The sequence below is a fragment of the Suricata suricatta genome, chromosome 1 (genome assembly GCF_006229205.1).
Source record: "Suricata suricatta isolate VVHF042 chromosome 1, meerkat_22Aug2017_6uvM2_HiC, whole genome shotgun sequence".
Classification (NCBI taxonomy): Eukaryota; Metazoa; Chordata; class Mammalia; order Carnivora; family Herpestidae; genus Suricata; species Suricata suricatta.
In genome coordinates, this window is record NC_043700.1 from 39441302 (window position 1) to 39466867 (window position 25566).

Consider the following 25566-nt stretch of genomic DNA (forward strand, 5'->3'; position numbering starts at 1 on the left):
TTTATGTTTTCTCCAACTCTAGCTCCAAATATGATTGCAAGATACTCTTTGTTCATCCCCTAATTTTAGTGATCCCTTAAAGTGGGTCTTTAGCATCTCCCCACAGTACACACACTCTAACTTACTTCTTTTATTTCCATATTACCTACATAATGATGTCACAAATTTTGAACTCAATTGAACCTATATGGTCTTGTGGGGTATTTACCTACATAATCCAATAGAAATCTTATTCAGAATATTCCATTGGAAACAACAGATCCCCAATTAGCATTTCTTTTTTCCTCCACCACTCTCCGCAAAGTTCCACATTTTCTTCTCTATTTTCTACCCTATAAACAGCACCCCACAATCAGTTGGTCAGGCCCTAAGCCTGGGCTGTCACCTTCCACAGCCAGCTAGTCATTCTTGTATTAATTCTTTTATTTTTTTTTACAAGTTTATTAATTTTTGAGAGAGAGAGAGATGGGGGGAGGGTGTGTGGGAAGAGATGGAGACACAGAACTCAGAGCAGGCTCCAGGCTGTGAGCTGTTAGCACAGAGCTAGACAGGGCTGGAACTCAGGAGTTGTGAGATCATGACCCAAGCCGAACTCTAACGCTTAACCAACTGAGCCACCCAGGTGACCCTCTCTTAAATAGTACTAGAATATGTTACACGTGTTTCACACTGCTATCACCGCCCTGAACAGTCCACTAAATGTTTTTTGAATAGACACATGAACGAATAAATTGGACAGGAAGATAGTAAAGTGCAAGAAATAATAGCACATAGTGCCCTATGTTAATCATTGGAATAGGTTTAATATTTTTTTCCGTTATTCAAAGTGCTTTTTCAGAACTTGAGTTTTCCTCATTCAATGTCATGAAAATGAGCTCAGTTAACCTTTTCTTGCACATGCTCGCCTTTCTTCCCCCTCCTTCTTTTCATGAGGATCCCTTTTTTCCTCATTTCTTCTCTTCCTCTCTTAAATCTTGCCTTTCTTTCTGGGGTACCCACTTCCGCTTCTCATTCCCTCTCCGGGCCGGCGCCTTCCCTCGCAGCACGCTGGTCAGCTCCTATTGCCAGTGCGCGGACTCAGCCCCGCCCACACAGAGCCCGAGTCACAAGGCTGCGGGCGGTGAGCGACGAAGCTGGCAGCCAAGCGGGCGGGGCGAGGGCGGGGCGAGGCCAGGGCCCCGCAGCGCGTGGGCGGAGCCAGACGCATAGTCCACCCCTGCTATATCTGCGCCTGCGCGGGGCGGCTGCTGCGCTAGTCGGGACGGAGGAGACAAGATGGCGCTGCGGGCGATGCGGGGAATCGTGAACGGGGCCGCACCCGAACTACCCATGCCCACCAGTGGGCCGGTGGTGGGATCTCGGGAACAAGCGCTGGCAGTTAGTCGGAACTACCTTTCCCAGCCTCGCCTCAGTGAGTATCAGAGAATAAGACAAATCCTGTTTTTGCTCCTTACCCAGTGCTTTGCTCCCATTCACCTGCTTAGCGGGGGAGGGGGGATTTATTTTTTCCCCTTCATCGCCCCTACCCTAACCCAAAAGTCTGTCCTTAGAAGGAGATTTGAGTGTGCCTAACGTTTTCTTAACATAGGTAGGCTGAGGGCAAGAGAACCGACAAGAATTATTTCTTGGGGTTGGTGAGCTCCAGGCTAATTGCCCCACCCTCTTCAACTTCCCTAGACTGGAGCTTAATCCAGGCACTTAGCTTCCTCTTTCTAAGGGAAGGCAGCTTCTTGTGACTTCAGTCTTAATATATCCCTGACCTCATTTGGATATGTAGGGTCTAGGTAACGCCTCTTCTCCCTCCCCTTCCCCGGTGTATACCTTAAGGGCTGGTCTGCAGTTACTGCAGAGGAAGACTATTGCCATCGCTGATGTGGTCTGCCCTTTTCTTGATGGAGGTCAGTCCAGAGCAAGAGGGAGAGGTTTTGTGGAAAGGCTGCTCCCTGTACAGGATGACACCTTGATATCTGAGAATGCTACAGCTGAAACGTACTCTGCAGGTCTTACAGCCTAACGCTCTCATTTTACAGTGTGGAGCTTACGGTCTGGGAGATACACGACTTCCAGACTTTAAACACTTAATGATTAGCAGAGCAGGAATTAAAACTCCATTTCTTAATTTTCTCTGGACCCTTTTCTACCATTATCTCATCATTTATTAAGGAGTTAAACCTAACAGAATGGAGTGCAAGGATATCTTGGAGAAGCCAGGCAGCTTTGCCCATATTATATAGTATATGTGCAAAGCATATCATATGCATGTTTAAGTGTTGTGATTGTAAAACACCCAGCTTCCTTAGGAATTGGGCATTAGCCCTGGAAATAGACTCTTTTTAAAACTTGGGAAAGCACCTGATGTTTCCCAAGGTGGTGAGACTGTATTTGCACTGGTTAATTGCCAGAATGTATGTTTGTGGGCGGCTCATTGGTTAAAAAAATTTTAGATGAAGGGTTTCCGTCTAGGCACTCTCCAGTCTGACTAATCCCATCCTGATCTGTCACTGGGTCATATGACAGCACTGCAGTGAGAGGAAGAAGGAAAATACAGTTGATTCCATGATTTGTTAAAATGTGCTTTTTACACTGAGAATTATCTAATTAGAGAATGCCTGTTGGAGGTTTATATAAGTGAATGCTTCAAGATATTGACAGATACTACATTCTTATATAGATTTTGACAATAAATTTATACCTAACAATTACACATTCTCTTTTATGACTTGCATTTGCATGCTTTGCTTTTCTGGGTAGAGCAGATAAACATATGCGACTTCTAGGAGAAGATTATAAGGGTGCAGTAGTCAGTTACCATATAATTATTCATTCACTGTCAATTCATAGAGTATCGACTGAAATAATAAAATTGTTTAAAACATGATTGTTAGTCTTTAAGAGAGATGAATATGGTTTTTCACTATTCATTGTTGCTTTGCCAGTGACTGAAGAAATCCAGAGATGGCTTCTGACCAACTTTTTACAAAATAACTCTTAAAACTGACCTCAGGAATCCTTTTTGTATCCTCAGTGCCTAACAAGGTGCTTGACACATGGAAGGTGTCTTGTAATTGTTTGATAACCATTTTTTAAACCCCTTGTTCTAATAGTTTAGTAGATTCTTAATGTGGATGGAATCAGAGTAGGGAGTTGGGACACTTGTTTGAGTTGCCCTTCTGTGTCTGGGTTATTATAAAAAGTATAAATGATACCCAATTAGGCTAACAGCTAACTACATTTGAATATTATTATTTTCTTACATTACCATATTCTTGATTCTAGTTCCACAGTTTTAATTGCTTCTGAATAAATATTGATTAGCTTTTTAGTTTTTATAAAGATTGATTATACCATCTTAGGTGATATGTTCTTACAGTAATTTAATGTGTACTTTTTGAATAAAGGAGTGGAACTAATTTGGCAGTTCCACTGTAAAAATTTGATCCTGTTTTAAAACAACTTCACAATTATGGGTCTATTAACAAGAAATGGAAAATGAGATATGCAGCCTTGAAGTAATCTTGAGCTTGAATTTAATTTCTTGAGTTGAATTTCTAAAGTCACAAGGAAAGAAAACTTAATTTTCTTTTAAATTGTGAACAAAATTCAGTAATACATATAGAAATTTTAGACACTGAACATTTTCAATTAGATAATCTCCATTGTTTTTCAGACCTTAGATCAGAACTAAAAGTTTCTTATTTCATAATGAAGAGTTTGCCTTAGTGAAAAGTCAAGTAAAGGAATTATTAGCTGCCTTTTTCTAGAACCTCTCAGTATCCACCTGTCAGGGTGTGGATCTGTACTATTCTTGCACAATAGAAGATGATTCCTTGGGGTTTTTGTTTTGCTAATAAGGTGGAGGCTAGGGCACTGGATCTCCTATTATGCAACACTGTCTAATTTTCTCTTTGGAAATTTCACAATCATTAAGTGGTGTTACTAGTGTTGAACAATCTCATATCCTGCTGGAGGAAGAGGATGTCATCTGACAAAATATGTGCTTCTTAAAACCTTTGTAGATTATGGTTTTAAAATATTACTTCATAAATATTTATTACCTGCTTGATAGTTCAAGATAAAAGATATAATGTAAACATGTATCTATATTGTCAGAAGTTCTGAATATCTCCTGCAGACCCAGTTTACTCATCTGGGAATTTTCATAAGAAGAGTGGTCAATATTTTGGTAAATAGAAATGTTTATATAATTTGTGAATGGGTTTTGACTTTTCGTAGAGCAGCTTAATATCTTTGACAGCCTTACTCTCAACTGTTCTCTCTGCTTTGGGCTGTTAATGGTAGTGATGAGGAAGGTTGGATAAATACTGTTGAGAGTTAAAAAATAGTGTTTGGTATCATTTTCTCTGCTTGTATTTATTTTTAAATAATTTTATTATGGAACAGAGCTATAGTTGGTATATATAAACTGTCTTACGTACCTGTTTGTAGTCAAAATGCTTAGGAACTGTTTCACCGCTATATTTGTTAAATTATATAATAGGAGACTAAGTTCAGAAATATAGGGTCATTGAATACCAACCTTAGAATTAGGGGGAGAAAAGCCAAACCAAAAATCCAATTCTAAGTCTGATTCTCCCATTTAGTGACAAATTTGTCAGAACCTTAGCTTAAGTGTAGAGGGCTATATCAGCCTTGCTGATCTCAGCAGCATTTTGTGAATCTGAAATGAGGTAACCTCTTTGAAGACACTCTGTTTAAGTGTGAAGCACTCTCTAAAAGTAAAGTTTGGTAATATTTTCATTTAGTTAGGGTTATAGCCTTTATTAATTGAGTTTGTATGTGTCAGTTTAAATCAAGATGTTGCTTATGCTCTGATTTGTATCTGAAGTAGTCTCCTTGCATTTTTCAAGCTTTGTAGTGCGGGGAAATTGCTGAAGTAAGCATCTCCATTAGTCCCTTCTCTGCTTAAAAACTCTTTTAGTGGCTATATGCCATTGTAGAAAGATTGTTTAGTAGTAATGACACAAGAGAAGTATTGTCCAGTGAATTAAATTGCAAAAATAACTTACTTTTTTATAGCTAACGTTGCAGACTTATGAATTGAGTGGTATAGCTACATAACTCTTGCTAATAATTACAAGAGTGTACAGAAAACAGCCAGTTCACTTTTGGAATTTGAGCTGCAGTACAGAGTTAAAAGAACAAGCCACTCTGGCTATATAAGTTCAGATCCTTGGGGTGCCTGGGTGGCTCAATCAGTTAAGCATCCAACTCTTGATATTGGCTCACATTATGATCTCAGAGTTCATGGGTTCGAGCCATGCGTCAGCTCTGTGCTGACAGCTCAGAGCCTGGAGCCTGTTTTGGATTCTGTGTTTGCCCCTCTGTCTGCCCCTCTCATGATTATGCTCTGCCTCCATCTCTTAATGATTAATAAATGTTCAAAAATTTTAAATAAATAATTATTTTGAATGGTTATTTGTAGGCTTCTTAAAGTACATACATTGTTGCAAATTTAGAGACTGCTTTTGATGAAGTAGAATTTTCTGTAATAAAAGTTAACTTGATTCACCATTTCCAGCAAAAACAATGACTAGATTTTCTTTTTCTTGGTCATGGTTTTGCTTGTGACTGACAAAACTTCATAATTCGAAATGAGCTTGAATTTAAACATGAGATTCTGAAGCATCTTTTGTTGCTGAGGCTAAAAGTTCAGAGGAGATGAAAATCTTGGTGAAAAGGTAGAGAGAATTTTCAGAATCTGAAGAATTTGGTTGATTGCATTTTATTCAAAACAGTTGCCTCTAGGGCACCTGGGTGGTTCAGTTGGTTAAAGCTTCTGACTTGGGATCAGGTCATGATCTCACGGGTTCCTGGGTTCAAGCTCTGTGTTAGGGGTTCTGTGCTGACAGCGTGGAACCTAGAGCCTGCTTAGGATTCTGTGTCTCTGACTCTCTATGTCCCTGCCCCTCTTGTGTGCCCGCGTGCTCTCTCTCTCTCACTCTCAAAAATAAACATTAAAAAAAACAAAACAAAACAAAAAACCGGTTGCCTCTGAATCTCAAAACTAGATCCTCACCCCACCCCACCAGCTGACACCCTTATTCCTGACTGTTTAAGTGAAGGTTTTGAAAATATGTTCCTATATTTTTAAAAGCTGTTTTTAAAAGTGTTCTAGGAAAACACGTTTCAGATGTAGCTCCCTTTGCATTTCCACATAGCAATTTTAGAAAGTCATTGAAAAACTGAATGCTCAAACTCATTCAAAATGAGAAAAACAAAATTTTTTAGGAGTGGGAATTATTTTTAGAACTATCAGATTATTTTCATATAGTGGGGAGGATTTTCATAAAAATCCTGTTTTTCTGTTTCTGTGATTTAAAGGGAATGAATAATTCCTTTACATTATCATCCATTCAAGTAACTTAACTTTTTAAATTTGTGACTTAGCTTTTATTATACAAGGTTTGGAAAGTCATTTGGGGCCCTGGGGTGAGATAATTACAATTACAAGCAAATATTTGGTATCAGGTTTAAATGTCCTTTGAGCATGAAGACAAGTGCCCCTAATAGTGCTTTCCTGCTCCCAGCATTTGTCCCAGGGTCTTGCTTCCTGATTGAAGAAATTGTTTTCAAGTTCTTAAGCCCCTTGAGTGGACACTCTAGTTATATTAAATGACTTCCTCATACTTAGAAATCCACATCTATGCCAAAAATCTCTATCCCAAGACCTCACAAGAAATCAAACAAATTAAAAATTCTCAGTTAGATGACAGGTTCTTAAAGTGTATTTAAAGCCTTGTATTAAGTTTTCTTCCAACATTTGTTTCATTTTCAGTTGTTCTGATTACGAAATTTAGTTAATTCTGATATTAGAATTACTGTCTCCTGAGTGGTCTGTTTTGTACCTAAATATCATTACATTTTACATGTTTGTTGATGTAGGGTAGCTGGCTCCTTTCTAACATGGAGGATTTGGGTTGTACCTTATAGGCTGGTAGTTTATTTCTAAAGAATAATTTGCAGTAGAAAAATACAAAAAAAAAGATCTTATTTGACCTCTTCCATTGCCCATTCCTCTTCTTCCTAAAGTTCTTTTCCCTGTAATTTTTATGACATCCTTTAATTATGGCTTTTTACCTCACAGATTACATTTTCTCACATTGCCTTTTAAGTTTTGTCACTTGTGCTTAAAGTTGTCAAGGCCTTCTTTTCCATTCCTTATCTATTTAGCTAAGTCCACCTCTTATTTAAAGCATTACATTGTCTTTTTGAGGTAAGAACTTATAGGCTTTTCCTCTGCTCCCACAAACCCTCTGTCTACCTCTGTTATGGCCCTTAACTCTCTTCCTTCTTCATATAAAACTGGGAACTCTTCAAAGAGCTCTGCCCCTCTATGCCATCTTTGTTTTTGTGTCCTGAGTCCATAAAATAAAGTGACTTACAGTAAGAATGCAAAATGTTTTTGGTGGGATGAGAATGGATTATTAAAAGTTGTATAGGCACAGGCATATTTCATAAATTCAATAAAAATTTTTAACTGTTTCAGTTCTCCATATTATATATAATAGGTGCAGTAGAGAGAGGAGCTTTTTGGTAATACTACAGAGACAATTGTAGGTTGTTGTCCTATTTGACTAACGCTGACCCTTCTGTGTTTCTTTCCAGCGTACAAGACAGTATCAGGAGTCAATGGTCCACTAGTGATCTTAGATCATGTTAAGGTAACACCACTATAATTATCATTTCACCATTTACGTAGTTAAAAAACATGGCATTAAGTCCTGTTCAGCACACTTTAAATTCTATGTTATGATTTTTAAGCCATTCTTTGGTCTAAATGTCAGTGCTGTCTATCTAGGAGACTAGTTTTAAAATCGAAAGACAGAAGATTGGATTCCAGTGCTGGGTCTATTGTGGATTCTGTTTGTGACCTATAATCCCTCATCTGCAAAAATTAAGAAAAAAAAATATATTTTTTTTGCAGTGTCAATCTTACCTCACAGGTTTATTGAAGAAAAACCACAGTGATCTATGAGTGTGTTTTATAACTTGTAGATTATTATTAGCTATGTGATATCTTTTGGCTCTTGTCATAGACTGCTATGTGTTATACTAATTTGTTAATAGTATTTGTCTTCTTTACTAAATTTTAAGATCTTTAAGTGAATAAAAGTTACTTTTATCTTTGAGGGCCTGACACGGGTTTTCAAGTAACAATAAATACAAACAGATTATCTCAACAGTGATTGAAACCCTAAAGAACAGTTTTTACTTACTCAGTTTGTTGTAAGGTTCTTTAGTTACATAATGGTTATTTAGGTACACCTATACTTAAGAATTAAAAACACTATTACTGTTATCATAGAAAAAGAGGCATAGAATATAGACTGTAATTGAATATTCTAGGAAAAGCCTCCTACCTAACTAAGCTCTATGATCAAAATACTTTCCAAGAAAATAATTTATATAGTATGCTCTTTAGAACAATAATTCTGTATTGGTTTGGGGGTGGATTAGGGAAGAGGCACACAATTACTAGTTTGTTGAGAGAATATTTAACATGTGACCCCTCTGGAAGCAGAAAATAAGTTGAAAAACATTTCTTCAAAGAAACGGCAAAGTGCATGGTCTTTCAGCTTTATCACTAAGATTATATTTTTATGAATGAAAACGTACCTATACAAATTTTAACCTTAAGATTAAGCATAACAAACTTATCTCCTGACCACAGTCTCATGCTAGTCTGCAATTTGATTTAAAGCCTTAATTTATTGCACTCAGTTTGTGCAGGCTGTAGGCAGGTGCCCATTAATGTTTTGTCAAAGAGCGGAGCCTACACTTTCATTTTTGAAGAAAAGATAGGAGGCTTTCTTCATTTTTTGGGTTTTTTTAATCCTTTATTTCTCCTTTTTTTCCCCCTATCTTTGTGAGATAACATTTTTGGCTCATTTTAAAAATACGAAACTTTTTTGTTAGTAAATATGTTATTGAAAACAATTAAAAATATTCACATTTCAATTATGTTAAGTGCTGAGCTCAGAACAAGAAGATATGAGGGTAAACAGTGAGTCCTCCCCCGTGGAGCATCATGTAGTTGGAGAAGCAGATATTATACATATATATAAATATCTAATTAGTAAGTGCTGTGAAGGCTAAGTGTGGGATACTATGAGAGTCAGTAACAAAAAGGTCTTTTATTGTTAAGTTTATTTATTTTGAGAGAGAGCATGTACATGCACCCAAGCTGAGGCAAAGCAGAGAGAGATGGAAAGAGAAAATCCCAAACAGGCTCCGCTGTCAGGATAGAGCCTGACTCGGAATTCCATCCCACAGACCGTGAGATTGCAACCTGAGCTGATATCAAGAGTCAGACGCTTAACTGACTGAGCCACCTAGGCACCCTGAGAAGGACTTTAGAAAACATCTTTTAGGAAGTAATTTTAAGAGCGATAAAAAAATTTCATTGAATGTTTGCTCCAGCTAAGGAAAAACTGGTACTTATATGTAGTTGTAGGAATGGCTTTATAACACTATATTTAGAGTAGCTTTTGTTTAGAATTTAAAGGTCAAGGAACAGATAATCTTATACAAATTGTGTCAAAATAGAAGATGGAGACTGCTCCATTCATTTTATGAAGTTGGCACATTTTTGGTTTCTATACTGGAAAAGAAAAAAGACAATTATCCTCACTTATAAATACAGGAGTATTTATTTTTTAATTTTTTTTAATGTTTATTTATTTTTGAGAGAGAGAGAGAGAGCGCGAGAGAGACAGAGTGTGAGCAGGGGAGGGGCAGAGAGAGAGAGGGAGACAGAATCCAAAGCAGGATTCCTTTCAACACAGAGGCCGACGTGGGGCTTGAACTCATGAACCGTGAGATCATGACCTGAAGTCAGACGCTTGACCAAAATCAGGTGCCCTGATTTTAAATAACTTATTAAATATTGAAATAAATATATTTTAATATATAAATATATTTAATAGAAATATATTTTTATTAAAAATATACTCGTGTATTGGAGATTAGCAAAAATAACTATGTAAAAAGTCAACAAAATTGTGACAAAGTACAGTTTGTCCCAGTCATACAAAATTAAGTCAATGTTTGGAAATATATCAGTCATTTAATTTAACTCAGCTCATTTATGGATTAAACTAGAAAAAGCTTATGCTCCTCTAAATAAAGAAAGAGTGATAAAGTTAACTCATTTCTTTAGAAAAACAAAACAAAACAAAAAACAAAGAAGGTCTTTTGGAAATAAAGAGTAGAACAACTTTTGACCTCTTAAAGGATATCTATCATAACCTACAGCAAACAACATACTTAAGGAGAGACTCTAGTAACATTCCCATTTAAATCAGGAACAAGCTGAGGATGCCTGGTTGTCACCACTACTATCCATCTTTGTACTTGGAACCTAACCAGTGCTGTGGCTAAAAGAAATAAGAATATAAACGTATTAGGGGGAAAAGGCACAGCTGTCATTATTTCTTATTAATACAGTTAACTAAAACCCAAGTCATTCAGTGGGCAAACTACTAGAAACAGTAGTGTAACACAGAGTTGCTGGATACAAAAATCAGTCTGTAGAAATCAGGAGTGTTGTATGTGCCAGAACTCATTGTTCACAGAAAACCATAAAACTTTGTTGGAAAATAAAAAGGAAGACTGAAAATAATTGGAAATACCATGTTCACAAACGAAAAGACTCAGAATGGTAAAGATACTGATTCTACCCAAGCACCAGAATCAGAGAGAGAGTAATTATGAATAAAGATTTGGTGTAGACATAAGCAATTGTTATCAGTGGAGCAAAATTAAGCTCCCCCAAACCAACTCTTGTCACACTGGAGAGTGTGACTTGGTAAATGATGAAAGCAGTGTTGCAAGTCAATGGGGACATTTTGTGCTGCTTAGTAAATATTATTGGGGTAATTGACTTTCTCTGTGAAAAAGAATGAAAATGAGAGGAAAAAATTGGATACCACAAACAAAGCCAGTTGGATTAAAGACCTAAACCTGAAGAACTTATTAGAAGACAAAAGTGAAGACTACTTGTATGACTTTAGATTAGAGGGTTTTTCTAAACCAAACACAAAAGGCAACTACATAAAGGAAGACAGTTCATTTTATTACATAAAAAGTTTTGATGTGATACCATAAATAAATTTAAAAGACAAGAAACAGTGGAAGCACATACTTAAGATTAATATCCAGTGCTTGTAATATTCTACATATTAAAAAACAGATCCATTTGAAAAGTGAAGAGATATATAAAACTGTTCCATATTAGAAGAATCAGGAAAATACATATTGAAAAGATGCTGTTTTTTACTTCATCAGAATGGCAAAAATTAATGCTCAATAATAAAACATTTATTGGCATAAATGTAGGAGAAAGATAATTTTGTATACTGATAGATTGTAGAGTAATAGGAAAATTTAGAGAGAATGGACACAGTCTATAGCCCACCACTTGGTAACCAAATACCTTATGGAAAACCCACTTGTATGAGGAGCCGTATGCAAGAATACTCTTGTAGCATATTTGTAATAGTGTAAATTTGGAATAATGTTGAATAAAATGTGGTGTCATTTGATTTTAACTACATTTGTTTTGTTTTAACATTAATTCTGAGATGCCCACAGATTCATGTTAGCATCTCCATGATTATAACTGTCTTCTGGGCACCTGCATGGCTTGGTTGGTTAATAAGCATCTAACTTGGGCTCAGGTTGGTCATAATCTCATGGTTCGTGAGTTTAAGCCCCACATCAGTTCTCTGCTCTCAGCACAGAGCTTGCTTCATATCCTCTGCCTGCCTCTCTCTGTCCCTTCCCCTCTCACATGCTCTCTCTCTCTCTTAAAACTAAATAAAAACATTAAAATAAATAAAAATTTTCAGAGTGTTTGAAAATCAGTGGTACACCATAGTTCAATGGACAGATGTTTTCCCAATATCACACAGGGAGTGATGCAGTTTTCAATAGATTGTGCTAATAAGAGGTAAGTATTATGACAGATCTAAAACATAAGGTCAAGTGAAGAAAAAGAAAGGCTGCAGGATGATATATTTAGTATGTTGCCATTTATGTAAATAAGACACTAAAATATATTTTTGGGAAATATGCATTTTAAAATACTGAAAGTGGTGGTGGGTGCCTGGGTGACTCAGTCGGTTAAGCCTCTGAGTGTTTTGACTCAGGTTTTGATCTCAGTTCATGAGTTGGAGCCCTGTAGCAGGCTCTGTGCTGACACGCAGTCTGCTTGGGATTGTCTCTCTCCCTCTCCGTATCCCCCCACTCATGCTTGCACTCTCTTTCTGTCTCTCAAAAAGAAGTTAACTTAAGGAAATAAAATATTAAAAGTGGAAGAAGCATACATACTTAATTAGGAGAATTTGAAAGGGGAACATTTATCTTCTTATAAGAGTGATTATTTTCAGTTGGCATTTTTATCCCCTCCCCACAAAGCATAAAGGTGAGTACAAGCAAACATCAGTTCTGAATAGTGGGAATGTGGTCATTTGTAAGTTTTGTGCCTTTCTTTAGTTTCAGAGTTTAAAACATATACACAGAGGAGAAAAATTTAATTGCTGTGTTTTTATGGATTTAAGACCTTAATCTGTACCTTATGCTGTGTTTACCAGTTTATGTGCCAAGTACCAAGTGTTTAAAGGATGTAACTACCTGAGGATGTTACTAACTCTCAGTATATACCTATGGGGAGATTTTACATGCATACATGCTATGATGGGGATAAAGCATATAGAGGGATTTGGAGAGCTTATAAAAGTTGGTTATTGATCTTTTGTTTTTTCCTATATAGTTTCCCAGATATGCTGAGATTGTCCACTTGACATTACCAGATGGCACGAGGAGAAGTGGGCAAGTTCTAGAAGTTAGTGGTTCCAAAGCAGTGGTTCAGGTAAGCATCATTTTCAAAACCTGGTCAATTGAACAAAAACATTAAGGGACACTTCTTTTCTTTTCTGGCAATTATTAAGTATATCTTTAGAGATTGATTAATGGCTGTTGGGAGAAAAAATTTTTTCTTGTTGTCTTCCCAAATGTCAGCCATCTATATCCATTCCAGCCTAATAGCTCCACTGGTAAAATGGCCTCCCCCCCCCCCCCCAAATAAAACAAAGCAGATAATCACATGGAGGGAGAGAGATGAAAAGACAGAATTTGTACCTTATGGGATGAAACTAAAACAAAATCTGAGTCTGTTTATTTACATTGTCTCTTGTAATACCTAGTTTTTAATGTGGAAGTGCCGGTTTTCTCAAATCACATGTTCCTTTAAAAAGTAATAAAGAGCAAGCGTCAGTGGAATTTCTGTAAAGGACTATGGTACTAAATTTTTTAGACTTTGTGGGGCCACATAAGGCCTGTGATGCATATTCTTATTCTTCCCTTCTTTTCTTTCTTTCTTTTTTTTTTTTTAACAATTTAAAAATGTAAGCAACATTCTTAGCTTGATAGAGTTGGCCTAGAGGCATGAACCTTTGTGTAGAAGTTGGCCTTGGTTCATCAAGGACATTTCTCTGTTTGTTATGAAAATACTATGAATTGATAATTTTACCTTAAATGGGCTGTTTTACAGACAAAAATAGTATTTAAGTACTTATGATCTAAATTCCTTTTACTCTTCTGATTACTTTTCTTTCTCAATAGGTATTTGAAGGGACTTCAGGTATAGATGCCAAAAAAACGTCCTGTGAGTTTACTGGGGATATTCTCCGAACACCAGTGTCCGAGGATATGCTTGGTAAATGGATGTTACGCATTCTGACCAGAGATCTGTTTTCTTTTAAACATATTTCCATGGAGTCTTTCTTAAAAATTATGACTACTTGAGTCACAGTCCACTCTGTGCTGTCTTATTACTGTTTTACAGGCAGGGTATTCAATGGATCAGGAAAACCTATTGATAGAGGTCCTGTTGTACTGGCTGAAGACTTCCTTGACATCATGGGTAGGGGCAGTAAATGGATTTCTGTGTTTTGAAAAAAATAGCCTCTATTTTATACCTTTGTCAGATAGTGATTTTTGGATATTTTAAGTAGACAAACAATATGGTACATGTTAGTTTATTTAATTTTTTCTAGAAATCTTAAAATTTTGTATAGAATATTTTAAGATATTAAAATATCACTAGGGTATATCTGAAATATAAATAGCTTTCAAATGTAAAGGACTTTGAAACTAGGATTTCTCTTTTATTTGCTATACCTTTAATTTAGGAACTTGAGTTCTGCTACCATATATTTTGTGTGTTCAAAAGATTGGATATATTACTTAATGAAAAAGTTACTTAAACAATTTCAGGTTTTCAAAAATAACTGATTCTTTAATAATAGAAAGAAATGGTTTACATGGTTGTAGTCTTAATGTATTAAAATTTTGTCTTTTGGAAATACTTTAGGCCAGCCTATCAATCCTCAGTGTCGAATCTATCCAGAGGAGATGATTCAGACTGGCATTTCAGCCATAGATGGCATGAACAGTATTGCTAGGGGGCAGAAAATTCCAATCTTCTCTGCTGCTGGCTTACCACACAATGAGGTGAGAACTAGGATCTGTTTTGTGTGAAATTTAAAAAGGAAATTTTTTGTAATGTTTTTTTATTTTGAGAACTTGTGCGTGCAAGTGGGGGGAATGGCAGAGGGGGAGAGAGAGAATCCCAAGTAGGCTCTATCCACACTGTCAGTGCAGAGCCCACCATGGGGCTCGATCCCACAAACTGTGAGACTATGACCTGAGCCAAAATCAGGAGTTGGGCTGCTCAACCGACCAAGCCACCAGGGCGCTGCATCATAAGGGAGAATTTCCAAATGCTTCACTGTTGGTAGGAAACCAAATAAAGGGTTTTCAGCAATTACTCACTTGTACCTAGTACCCATTTCCACAGTACTCAACATTCTTCCATGCGTAAAGTCTATATGCTCATTCTTAACAAATCTTTGCAAAAAGTACAAAAACATTTTTGGGTAAAGTCCTTTAAAACATCATTTCATTTATAATTCCAGTTCCAAAAAGTTTAGGATAAAAGCGATTTTCTTGTAGAAATTTTATTTTAGATTTCAGCTCAGTTATTTTGTACTTGTCATCAGATTGCAGCTCAAATCTGTCGCCAGGCTGGTTTGGTAAAGAAATCCAAAGATGTAGTGGACTACAGTGAGGAAAATTTTGCAATTGTATTTGCTGCTATGGGTGTAAGTATAATTTTTTTGTTTTAATATGACATATAAAATTGTTTATCGTATTAGAACAGTGTAGAAAACAACACATAGGTTATTGGATTTATCTCTAGGTAGAGAAGTTGCAGTCTGGCATTTTGGGTAAACTCAGGATTAAAGTTTAGCACTTGACTGCAAAATTTAAGAGAATTTTCTTTATGCCCAAAGCAGGCTGTTTACTCTGTTGGCTTTTGTGAAATTTTGGGGGGTACTTGAAACTTTAAAAGAAGGAACAGTGTAGATCCATAGCCTACCCTTCATCAGAAATAAGTACTGAGAATTTTTCTTCTTCCTGCACTGATGAAGTCATTGTTATTTAGGTAAACATGGAAACTGCCCGGTTCTTCAAATCTGACTTTGAAGAAAATGGCTCAATGGACAATGTCTGCCTCTTTTTGAACTTGGCTAATGACCCTACGTAAGTACATAGAGTTATTTCTTTCTGTTCATCCAGGCTTCAGATCAAAAATGTTCCTAAGTCTAGGGTAGCAAAATGTAACAGTGAAAGCAACATGGGGACAGGGATGGGAGAGCTGTGTTTAATTAAATTCAGCTCTTCCTGCTGCTAACTTGGGTTTGGGTAAATCACCTAGGCTTTGAAGTTCAGTTTTCTCCTTCATAAAGTAGGATAAGTAATACTTGTCTCATACTGTTGTGTATTTTAAGTGAGATACATATGTTACCTAGTACCTAATCCATACTCAGTAAGTGATCTTCTCCTCTTACCTGAGAAACCTAGCCCCTCCCCTGTTTCTTCCCTACCTCTGTCTGTTTGTCTCTGTTTTGAGAACAATATAGTTCTGAGAAATTATGGGCCCATTTCTGAAATAAGCAATGTGATTTTGTAGCATTAAGTAATTTTTATTATAAAAATACATAAAATAATTGCTTACTTAAGAACTTTTAAAGTAGTAATTGCTTTATCCTCCACAGTCTATTTAAAACTTTGAAGGGAAACTATGCTATTATTTCCAGAATCATGTTATTTTGTCTTTGGCCTTTTTATTTGAGTAACAAAGGACTTACTGTTCCATTTCAGTATTGAGCGAATTATCACTCCTCGCTTGGCTCTAACCACAGCCGAATTTCTGGCCTATCAGTGTGAAAAACATGTGTTGGTTATCCTAACAGATATGAGTTCTTATGCTGAAGCACTTCGAGAGGTAACATTTTTCTCAGGATGGATTACTTTTGATTACTTTTCTGAGTTATCTTGTCTCAGTATAAGTTTTCATTTTTCTTTCATTTTTTTAAGCTTCATCACTCATATATTAGTAAAATACCTTAATTGGAAACAAAAACATGCATTTAAGACTTGATTCTAAAAGAGAACAAATGATGCAAGTTGTTTATTCACTTACTCTCCCAGGATGTTCTTTGTCCAGATTGTCAATTTGTAATGCTTTTCAGAATTTCATTCTTAATAATGTTAGTATTTAAATAAAAAAAGCATACTCCGATAGTACCCTCTATAGAACATTTTCCTTCAGAAAACTTTGTTTTTAGGAGCAATATTAAGATTCTTGCAGGTACCAGCCAGGAGTTTGGGATGTTTGTTCTAATCAAGTTACTGAAATTTTGCGAAAGTTACTTTTTTAAACATGTAAAAAGGGACTTCTGAAGAGAAATGCTGTGTAAATACCCAGCTTCTTAAAACTGCCTAAGATCCATCACCATATCTCATTCTACTGTAGTGCTTTTTCAGTGAAGGATGTTTTTTTCGTATCCATCACAGACCAGTATTTTTTTAAAGTACAACTAAAGTGAGTTATTATTAGCAAAGTGTATATTTTAAAGAAAATACACAATTTACAAACCTAGAATTTTATTTTTACTAGTTTAACAGACTAAGGTTATTCTGTCAGATTGTCATCATAGTTTTTTAAATACTTATCCTACTTTCTGTGTTATCTCATTGCACATTGATAAAAACTGGTCTGCAGACCACAGTTTGAGGAGCACTGCTGTAGCACACTCATTTGAAGGTGCTAAAGTGGTACCTTAAAGTTGGGCTTAATGTTTAATGTTTAAAATTCTTGGTAGTTGTAGATTAATATATATGCCTATATTGTAGTGTGCATGTCTCTAAGAGAAAGACTATAACTATTTTATGTTGTGCAATGAATAGACTCCTGGCTCTGTTATCATGGGAAATTATTTAGCCAACCCTTGATTCTAACTGTAAATTGGGGTTAACAACATTACCTTCCTCATAGGATTGTTGTGAGGATTAAATACAGTACTTAAATTGTATCAAGTGATCCCTGGTATGTATTTCCTTTCCCTTTGACTGTCTCAGCATTAGGTTATGTAAATATGGCATGATCCATGGCATGAAATAAATCTTATGAACTAAGATGTTCTCTTAGTTTTAAATAACTTCCTTTGATTTATAAAATTGCAAGCAGATTTTTTTTTCTAGCAAGCTATTTGAAGATTTGCATTATGGTGATAGGATTGTAATAAAAAAAAAAACCCTTCTGGTCCCCAGTTGTCAATATTTTTGACAGTTCAGAATAATCTGAACTTGTATTGCTAGGTTTTTAAATCATCTTCTAGAGACAGTATTTGAAATTAAAAGAAGATACTTTCAACTTTGTAATTGGGCATGTTCAAGCAAATGTCTTCTAACTAAGCTTACTTTTCATATTCTGTTTGTGACATTCCCCTTCTTGACTTACTCTCAGGTTTCAGCAGCCAGGGAAGAGGTTCCTGGTCGAAGAGGTTTCCCAGGTTACATGTACACAGATTTAGCCACAATATATGAACGTGCTGGTCGAGTGGAAGGTAGAAATGGCTCCATTACTCAAATCCCTATTCTCACCATGCCTAATGATGGTAAGTTTTTGGTCTTTGGATTATAGGAAACCTAATCACTGTAAGGACTTGATTCCAAAACAGAAGAACATTTACCTTTTTGAGTTGAAATTCTTTTTTACCCCTGAAAACGTTTTATTTAAATTCCAGCTAGTGAATATTCAGTGCAGTATTATTTTCAGATGTAGAATTTACCCATCCGATTCTCCTCCTCCCCACCCCCAATCATCAGTTTGTTTTCTATAGTTAAGAGTCTGTTTCTTGGTTAGTTTGTCTTTTTCCTCTGTGTTCATTTGTTTTGGAGTTGAAATCCTTTTGAGAGTTTATCCTTCAAGAGTTTAGTGATTTGTTTCTAAATGAAATTTTTCATTTGATAACTGCCCATAATTATCATCCTTTTGTGGGAGAAGTAAAACAATTTTCTTTGAAATTAAAATTTTCAGCTTTCATTTATTACTATTGGGTGACTGCTATTTTTGGTACACAGATCTAGATATAAGGAACTCTTTGTTTTTTAAATTCAGTCTAGTTGGATATTTTTATATATGTGCACTAATTTAAGGTAGCTTAACCAAATGAAGAGCATAAATAGGAAATGCCACAAACTTTAGAGACAGAGTGATCATCAAAGGCTGCTTAAAAATGACTCTTTTAGAGGGAGGGTCAAATCATAAGAGACTCTTAACTACAGAGAACAAACTGAGGGTTGGTGGAAGGGATGTGGGTGAGGGGATGGACTAGGTGGATGATGGGCATTGAGGAGGGAACTTGTTGGGATGAGCATTGGGTGTTCTTTGTAAGGGATGAATCATAAATTCTACTCCTGAAACCATTACTATACTGTATGTTAACTAACTGGAATTTAAATTAAGAAAAAAAAAAGGACTCTGTGTGCCATGCCTATTTGAACGTATGCTTGGGAGTGAAACCATTCAGTAGTCCTCTTTTGTTACTGCCTTTTTGTCCTTACATCTGTGCTCAAAAAGCACTTTTATAAGGTATTATCAGTATCAGCAATAACTCACTGTAAGCAAGCACTGTTTTCAGTGTTTTATAAATATTACCTCATTTCAGGTAATATTTCAGGCAACTTTCAGGTAAATGTTCTACTCTGAGGCACAGGGAGGTAATATAACCTATTAAAGTTAAGAAGTAATAACTTTAGAACCCAGGTAGTCTGAATTTATAATTCACACTGTAGTGCCTCTCGCATGAAAATTGTTCCAAGAAAGTGCTTACAAAATTACTTTATGCAGTTTAACCACCTTAGAAACATCTTGCTTTGTGGAACTTTTTGGTGCTGCCTGCATAGTTGTGATTTGCTTGTCTAACATTCCTATATTTTCTGTGTTGAAATGGTGTGTACCCACCTGAAATACCTTATGAATTAAGCATATTCTTAGTATATATTAAATTGGTAAACCTTTGCCAGGGAACTTTGTGTTTAAAATGGAATTTTATTTATATTTTGGGGAGAAATAACTAGGAGAAATGATACTTTTTCTGAATGCAGCCCAATACATGGCATATAACTAACTGCTGCAATTCTGTAAATAATGCCATCCAATATGATCATCTCTAGCTACATTTGGCTGTTTAAACTCTAAAGTTAATTAATATTAGATAAAATTTGAAATCGAGTTTTTTTGCATACATTAGCCAGAGTTCAAGTGCTCAGTAGCCACGTCTGGCTGGTGACTACCATATTGGACAGCACAGATACAGAACTTTTCTATCATCACAGAAAATTATTCTGAAGAGCACCATTCTATGTAATGCTATAGGCAGTGCACACTGACTTTCTGTGGATTTGTTCATATGATGGTATGGACATTTTAACTAATGTCATTTGTCTTTCTCTGGTAGATATCACTCACCCCATCCCTGATTTGACTGGATATATTACCGAGGGGCAGATCTATGTGGACAGACAGCTGCATAATAGACAGGTATTTGATATTTGAGCAGTGCTGTAAAGCTTACAAATCTACTCTTCAGTTACTTTTTAGTGACTTTGACTTTGCTTTTAAGAATTATTTTGTTAGAAAATGTCAACTTGAATTGTTTATAATACAGCTATAAAATTGTCATTTCTATACACTAAAATCCTATTGTGGATAAAAATGCCAATATTAAGAATGAAGTTTCCACTTTTCTTTATTGTGTCTAAAAATGGATCAGTGGTCTCAAAGAACTTTTTTGGGTATTATATTCCATAATAGTGTCATCTACCAATCTTATTAATACAAAAAATATAGTTTTTTCTATTATTGAAGTATTAATTGACAGTACATTATATTAGTTTTAGGTGCAGAGAATAATGACTTGATATATATATATATATATATATATAGCAAGGTGATCACAGTAAGTCCAGTTATCATCCATCAATACATATAGTTACAAAACACTTTTTCTTTTTTATGACAACTTTCAAATCCACCCACCTAGCTACTTTCAAATATGCAGTACAGTATTATACACATGCTCTGGATTACATCTTTATGACTTACTCATTTTGTAAGTGGAAATTTGTATCTTTTAGCCCCCTTCACCCATTTGGCCTAGTGCTCATCTCAGGCAGCCACCAGTCTCTTTTCTGTATTTGTAAGCTCACAGTGTTTTGGGTTTGGGTTTTTTAGGTTCCACATATAAATGAGAACATAATAATATATATCTTTTTCTTTCTGACTTATTTCGCTTAGCAGAATGCCTTCAAGGCCCATCCATGTTATAAATGGCAAGATATCTCCTTTATTTTTTTTTTAATGACTGAATAATCAAAAAAAGATTGATGGTTCTATAATAGATGTGGCTTCAATATTAGCTTTTAGGTGGAATTACTTAACTGTTAGCTAATATTTTTATTTTGTATGTGATTATATGAACCAGAGCTTAGAAGGCTGTTTAGATTTGATACTGTAGGCAGATGTTGAAAATTGCAGTTTTTCAATAAACTCTTGTACTATTTTTTTGTAGATTTTATTTTGAGTTTGATTCTCAAAAAAATACTATGCCGTAAAGTCTCATTTCCTTTTCTTACTAGGAAACCATATTAGAACTTAACGAATAATGCAGTCTTATGTAATTTAAGGGATAATGAGTTTCAAAATGCTTCTTTACTACTAGTAAATCTTGAATATTGTACTTAAATGTAATTTTTTCCCTCATGTTCTATGCAAGATTTACCCACCTATTAATGTGCTGCCCTCTTTATCACGGTTAATGAAGTCTGCTATTGGAGAAGGTATGACCAGAAAGGATCATGCTGATGTATCTAACCAGCTGGTATGTATATTCTCTTAAGGATGGGGTTTAAAGAAATGAATAACTTTTAGTCCATTTGCTGTCTTATACCTCTTGTCTTGCTCCTCTATCACTGTACTTATCTCCCAATCCAAGTAGAATTTTAGTAAAGGTTGCATGTGGAATATATATTCATTCATTAGAACCAAGCAGGCCTTTTTTCTCCCATAAGGATAGATGCTGACAGCCAAGGGGTTAAAAATCATATTCTTGAAACCCATGTCTAATGCTGTACAAGATAGTTCCTAAATTAAAAAAAAAGCCATAAGGCTTAAGTTATTATTAGTAATTTTAGTAATAATTACAGATTATTCCTGAAAAGATACTCTAATTCCTTAAGATCTTAAGCAATCATCAGAATGCTAAAGGATACATACAGCTTTATATATTCTGTGAAGTCCTTGGTTTTTTATAGTTGTAGATCGTACACCAAGCACAGATTTTAAAAATACTTTTTTAAAAATAATTTTTAACATTTATTTATTTTTGAGAGACAGAGAAAGAGCATGAGTGGCAGAGGGAGAGAGAGACAAGGAGACACAGAATCTGAAGCAGGCTTCAGGCTCTGAGCTGTCAGCACAGAGCCTGACACGGGGCTCAAACCCAGGAACCATGAGATCATGACCTGAGCTGAAGTTAGATGCTTACTGAGTAAGCCACCCAGGTGCCCCTAAAAAAATACTTTTGACCTTAAACTAGAAATGATAAACCTAGGGGTGCCTGGAAGACACTCAGTCAGTTGAGCATCTAACCCTTGATTTGGGCTCAGGTCATGATCTCACAGTTTGTGGGTTTAGGCCACACATTGGGCTTTGTGTTGACAGGATGGAACCTGCTTGGAACTCTCCCTCTCCCTCTTCACCTCTCCCCTTCCTCCCACTCCCTCTTTTTCTCTCTCTCAATAAATAAAGAAACTTTAAAAAAAAAAAAAGAGGGGCGCCTGGGTGGCTCAGTTCGTTAAACATCCGACTTCGGTTTAGGTCATAATCTCACAGTTTGTGGGTTTGAGCCCCGCTTCAGGCTCTGTGCTAACAGCTCGCTCAGAGCCCGGAGCCTGCTTCGGATTCTGTATCTCCCTTTCTCTCTGACCCTCCCCTGCTCGTGCTATCTCTCTCTGTCTCTCAATAATAATAAAAAAAGAAAATGTAAAACTACTCCTACTACAAATAGTTTTTCTGAACTTTGAGATGGATTTCTTCATGGTATGAGTTCTGACTTCACATGGTGTATAAAATGTAAGCTCATCAAATGTTGAGGAAGTGTGTGTTTTAGAGAGTACTAGTAGTGCCTATGGACTGAATGCCAGAAGACTCCTTTCTCAGCGAGACTACTTTATGATAAAATCTTCCTGATGCTTTCAGATGACTTTATATGAATTATGTGTGTAAATAATGTGAAATTCCTTCTGTGATCTCTTACATGAAGATAACTGTAGAAATAATCTTAATATATAGCCTAGATTACTGTTAACATTTATAGAATCTTATCTCCATTCATATAAACCTTTTTTCCTCTTTAGTATGCATGTTATGCTATTGGTAAGGATGTACAAGCCATGAAAGCTGTAGTTGGAGAAGAAGCCCTTACCTCAGATGATCTTCTTTACTTGGAATTCCTGCAGAAGTTTGAGAGGAACTTTATTGCTCAGGGTAAGATGACTTTTTTCTTACAAATATAAAAACCTCATATATAGTTTTGAAGACGTCTTTCCCAGTCAAAGAGAATTTACATTGGTCCCTACATGATTTTCCTTCTGATTAGAGAAGAGGTTCTTGCAACTGCCTGTCATGTCTTTTTTCACTTAACCCTCAGGCTCCTTCCCCTTTGCCTTCAACTCCATTGTCTGTTCAGCTTCCATCTGAATTTTTCCCTCCCTTTCACCTGGCTTTCTGCTCTGCTTCCTCCACTGCTGGTTCTCCTTCCTCTTAACCCCTCTGCAATGGTCTCAACCTCTTGCTTTGGGGGTTTGGGGCTTTTCTGATTAACTTATTTTCATCTCCTTTTCTGATTTCTAATCTTCCTGCTCTTTAACTTTTCTCAGAGGCTTATTAGCTCCCTGTTCCTTTCTGTGCGTTTTGTTCCCCCTGGCTTTAACTTTTTCTTGTTTTGTTGACTAAATTGCTATATATAGGATCAAATATAGTCAAATATATAGGATCCTCATCCTCTTTCTGAAGCTCTAATTCCACATCGCCAATGAGTATACTTTTGTTTATGCTGCCATCTCCTCAGGCTTAGCATAGTCAGAACCCAGGGTTTTTTTCAAGTTGAACACCTGCCTAGCATTTCTCTTTTCAGTTTGTCTGTCTCTTGCATGAGCATTGTCCTACTTAGCCCAAGCTCAGTAATTGGGCTTTATTCTTAACTTTTATTCATTGATTCTCCAGTGACCAAATATTTATTAATTTGTGGTGTTCTTATTTAAAATGTCTTATCCTAAGCGCAGAGCTTGCTTGGAGTTTCCTTTCTCCCTTTCTCTCTGCCTCTCCCCTATTTGTGCATGCTCTCTCAAAGTAAATGGATAAGCATTTAATAAATAAGATATCCATCTCTGGTTTCATTTCTGTTACAGTACCTTAGTCCAGTGTTTCTCAAACTTTAAGATGCTTTTGAATCAACTGGGGATCTTGTTAAGTTGCACATTCTGATTCACTAGATCTGAATGGGGACAAGTTCTTGTGTAATGTGGAAGTTACTGATCTCTGACCACATTCTGAATCTTAAGGTCATCATCCTAGTTGTCAGTGCCAGCTTTTTCATTACTTTTCCTGACTCCCTACATCTCATTGCTAGAATAAATTTATTACTAATTTTATTGATTGTTCCTCTAGTGAAAAGGATATAGTGGTTTTCATTACATAGCACTTGTAGAGTTTCAAGCTGTTTTGATTGGTCTCTTCCTTGCCACCTGCTGATGTTCTATATTTGACCTCAGTGGTACTTACAACAGATGTGTTTACTTGGGAGTAATGCATCATGCTTTACACCTAAGACCTGTGCACTCTTCTGTATATGCGATGCATTTTTATTAACATTAAATGCCCAAAAATATTCATAAATTTTTTAATGCAAAATCATACTACCTTAAAAGATAAAAATGAAGTTCTTCTGGTAGAGAAAAGAACCCAGAACTCCAGCCACTCTCTCTGATTCTTCAAGCAAGATACAAAATTTATTTGAGGATAAGAGTGATTCTACTATTAAAAATAATTAGTAATAACTTTGAAAATGACTTACCTATTCAGGGTATTAAGTTGACATTTAAGGATTTCTCAGTATGTACTAACCTTCAAATTCATCCTCTGTTCCTGGAAAAGTGTTTCTCATTAATCTCTGGATAGAACACTGGGTCTAGTTTCCATTGCTCCAGGTATTTAGATCCTACCCAGTTGTTTAAAAAGTTGTCCCCCACATACTAGACTGCCCTTTCTGCCTGCAGGCCTCTCTCCCTTTTCACTGATTCCTGATGGCACTTAACTGTCTGTACCCTCATTTAGACATTTGGTTGCTTCCAGTCTTAGGAGACCTAACTGCTCTGTCTCTCTTTCCTTTGTTAATACTTCACGCTCATAGCCCTACTGTGGCATAAATAATGAATAACACCGATAAGTGGGAAGTAGTTTACCTTTACTCATTCAATCTCAATTTTTTCTAAGGTCCTTATGAAAACCGCACTGTCTATGAGACTTTGGACATTGGCTGGCAACTGCTCCGAATCTTCCCCAAAGAAATGCTGAAGAGAATCCCTCAGAGCACCCTGAGTGAATTTTATCCTCGAGACTCTGCAAAGCATTAGTTGCTACTTCATCGCTGGCTCGATACACTTGTGAAATACTGGTTCTGTTTTCTTTATTCCTTTTGTACTCCCCCAAACTCCAGTCTCTGTGTTGGAGTTTACCTTGTTGCCCTGTAATTAAAAACAAAGAATAGGTAACCTACTGCCCCAGTGTTGCAATGTTTTAAACTTCTAACAGATTTTAAAATATCCTCTGTTGAGAAAACCCTGATCATCAGTGCTCTTTTTAAAGTAGCTACAGGAATGGAGGTGAATTTTTCTTTCTGATATGTATGTTTGTACATAGTATAGTTACTTGCTTAATGATGTCTTCATTATTTGGGTCTCCTCGACCTTATCTCTCAGCCCCCTCAAGAATATCACTCTCTTAAGTTACAATGCTTTGAACTCTTAAGTTAGGGCCAGGATTAGGTCTAAAAGAAGCCTCTTCCCTGAGCA

General features: G+C 36.1%; 1 protein-coding gene across 2 annotated transcripts; it reads left to right on the top strand.

The window, feature by feature from the left end:
• The first annotated feature begins 1239 nt into the window (after positions 1–1239).
• Positions 1240–25271, top strand: ATP6V1B2 (ATPase H+ transporting V1 subunit B2). 2 transcript variants are annotated; one of them, XM_029936940.1, is made up of 14 exons: positions 1240–1411; positions 7627–7682; positions 12794–12892; positions 13645–13738; positions 13868–13945; positions 14396–14535; positions 15084–15185; positions 15530–15627; positions 16249–16372; positions 17897–18047; positions 19893–19975; positions 21210–21314; positions 22852–22981; positions 24989–25271. In XM_029936940.1, exons 1-14 carry the CDS (start codon positions 1276–1278, stop codon positions 25126–25128), a joined length of 1536 nt encoding a protein of 511 aa, XP_029792800.1. In that variant the 5' UTR covers positions 1240–1275; the 3' UTR covers positions 25129–25271. The 2 variants fall into 2 exon arrangements, with proteins under 2 accessions (XP_029792800.1, XP_029792803.1); XM_029936943.1 differs by lacking the exon at positions 13868–13945.
• The last annotated feature ends 295 nt before the right edge of the window (positions 25272–25566 follow it).

Excerpts from the sequence above, each read along its gene's own strand:
- ATP6V1B2 (XM_029936940.1), top strand. The coding sequence starts at position 1,276 with ATGGCGCTGCGGGCGATGCGGGGAATCGTGAACGGGGCCGCACCCGAA. Across the intron at positions 15,628-16,248 it reads AACTTGGCTAATGACCCTAC|TATTGAGCGAATTATCACTC; the intron begins GTAAGTACATAG and ends GTTCCATTTCAG. Across the intron at positions 21,315-22,851 it reads CTGATGTATCTAACCAGCTG|TATGCATGTTATGCTATTGG; the intron begins GTATGTATATTC and ends TTTCCTCTTTAG.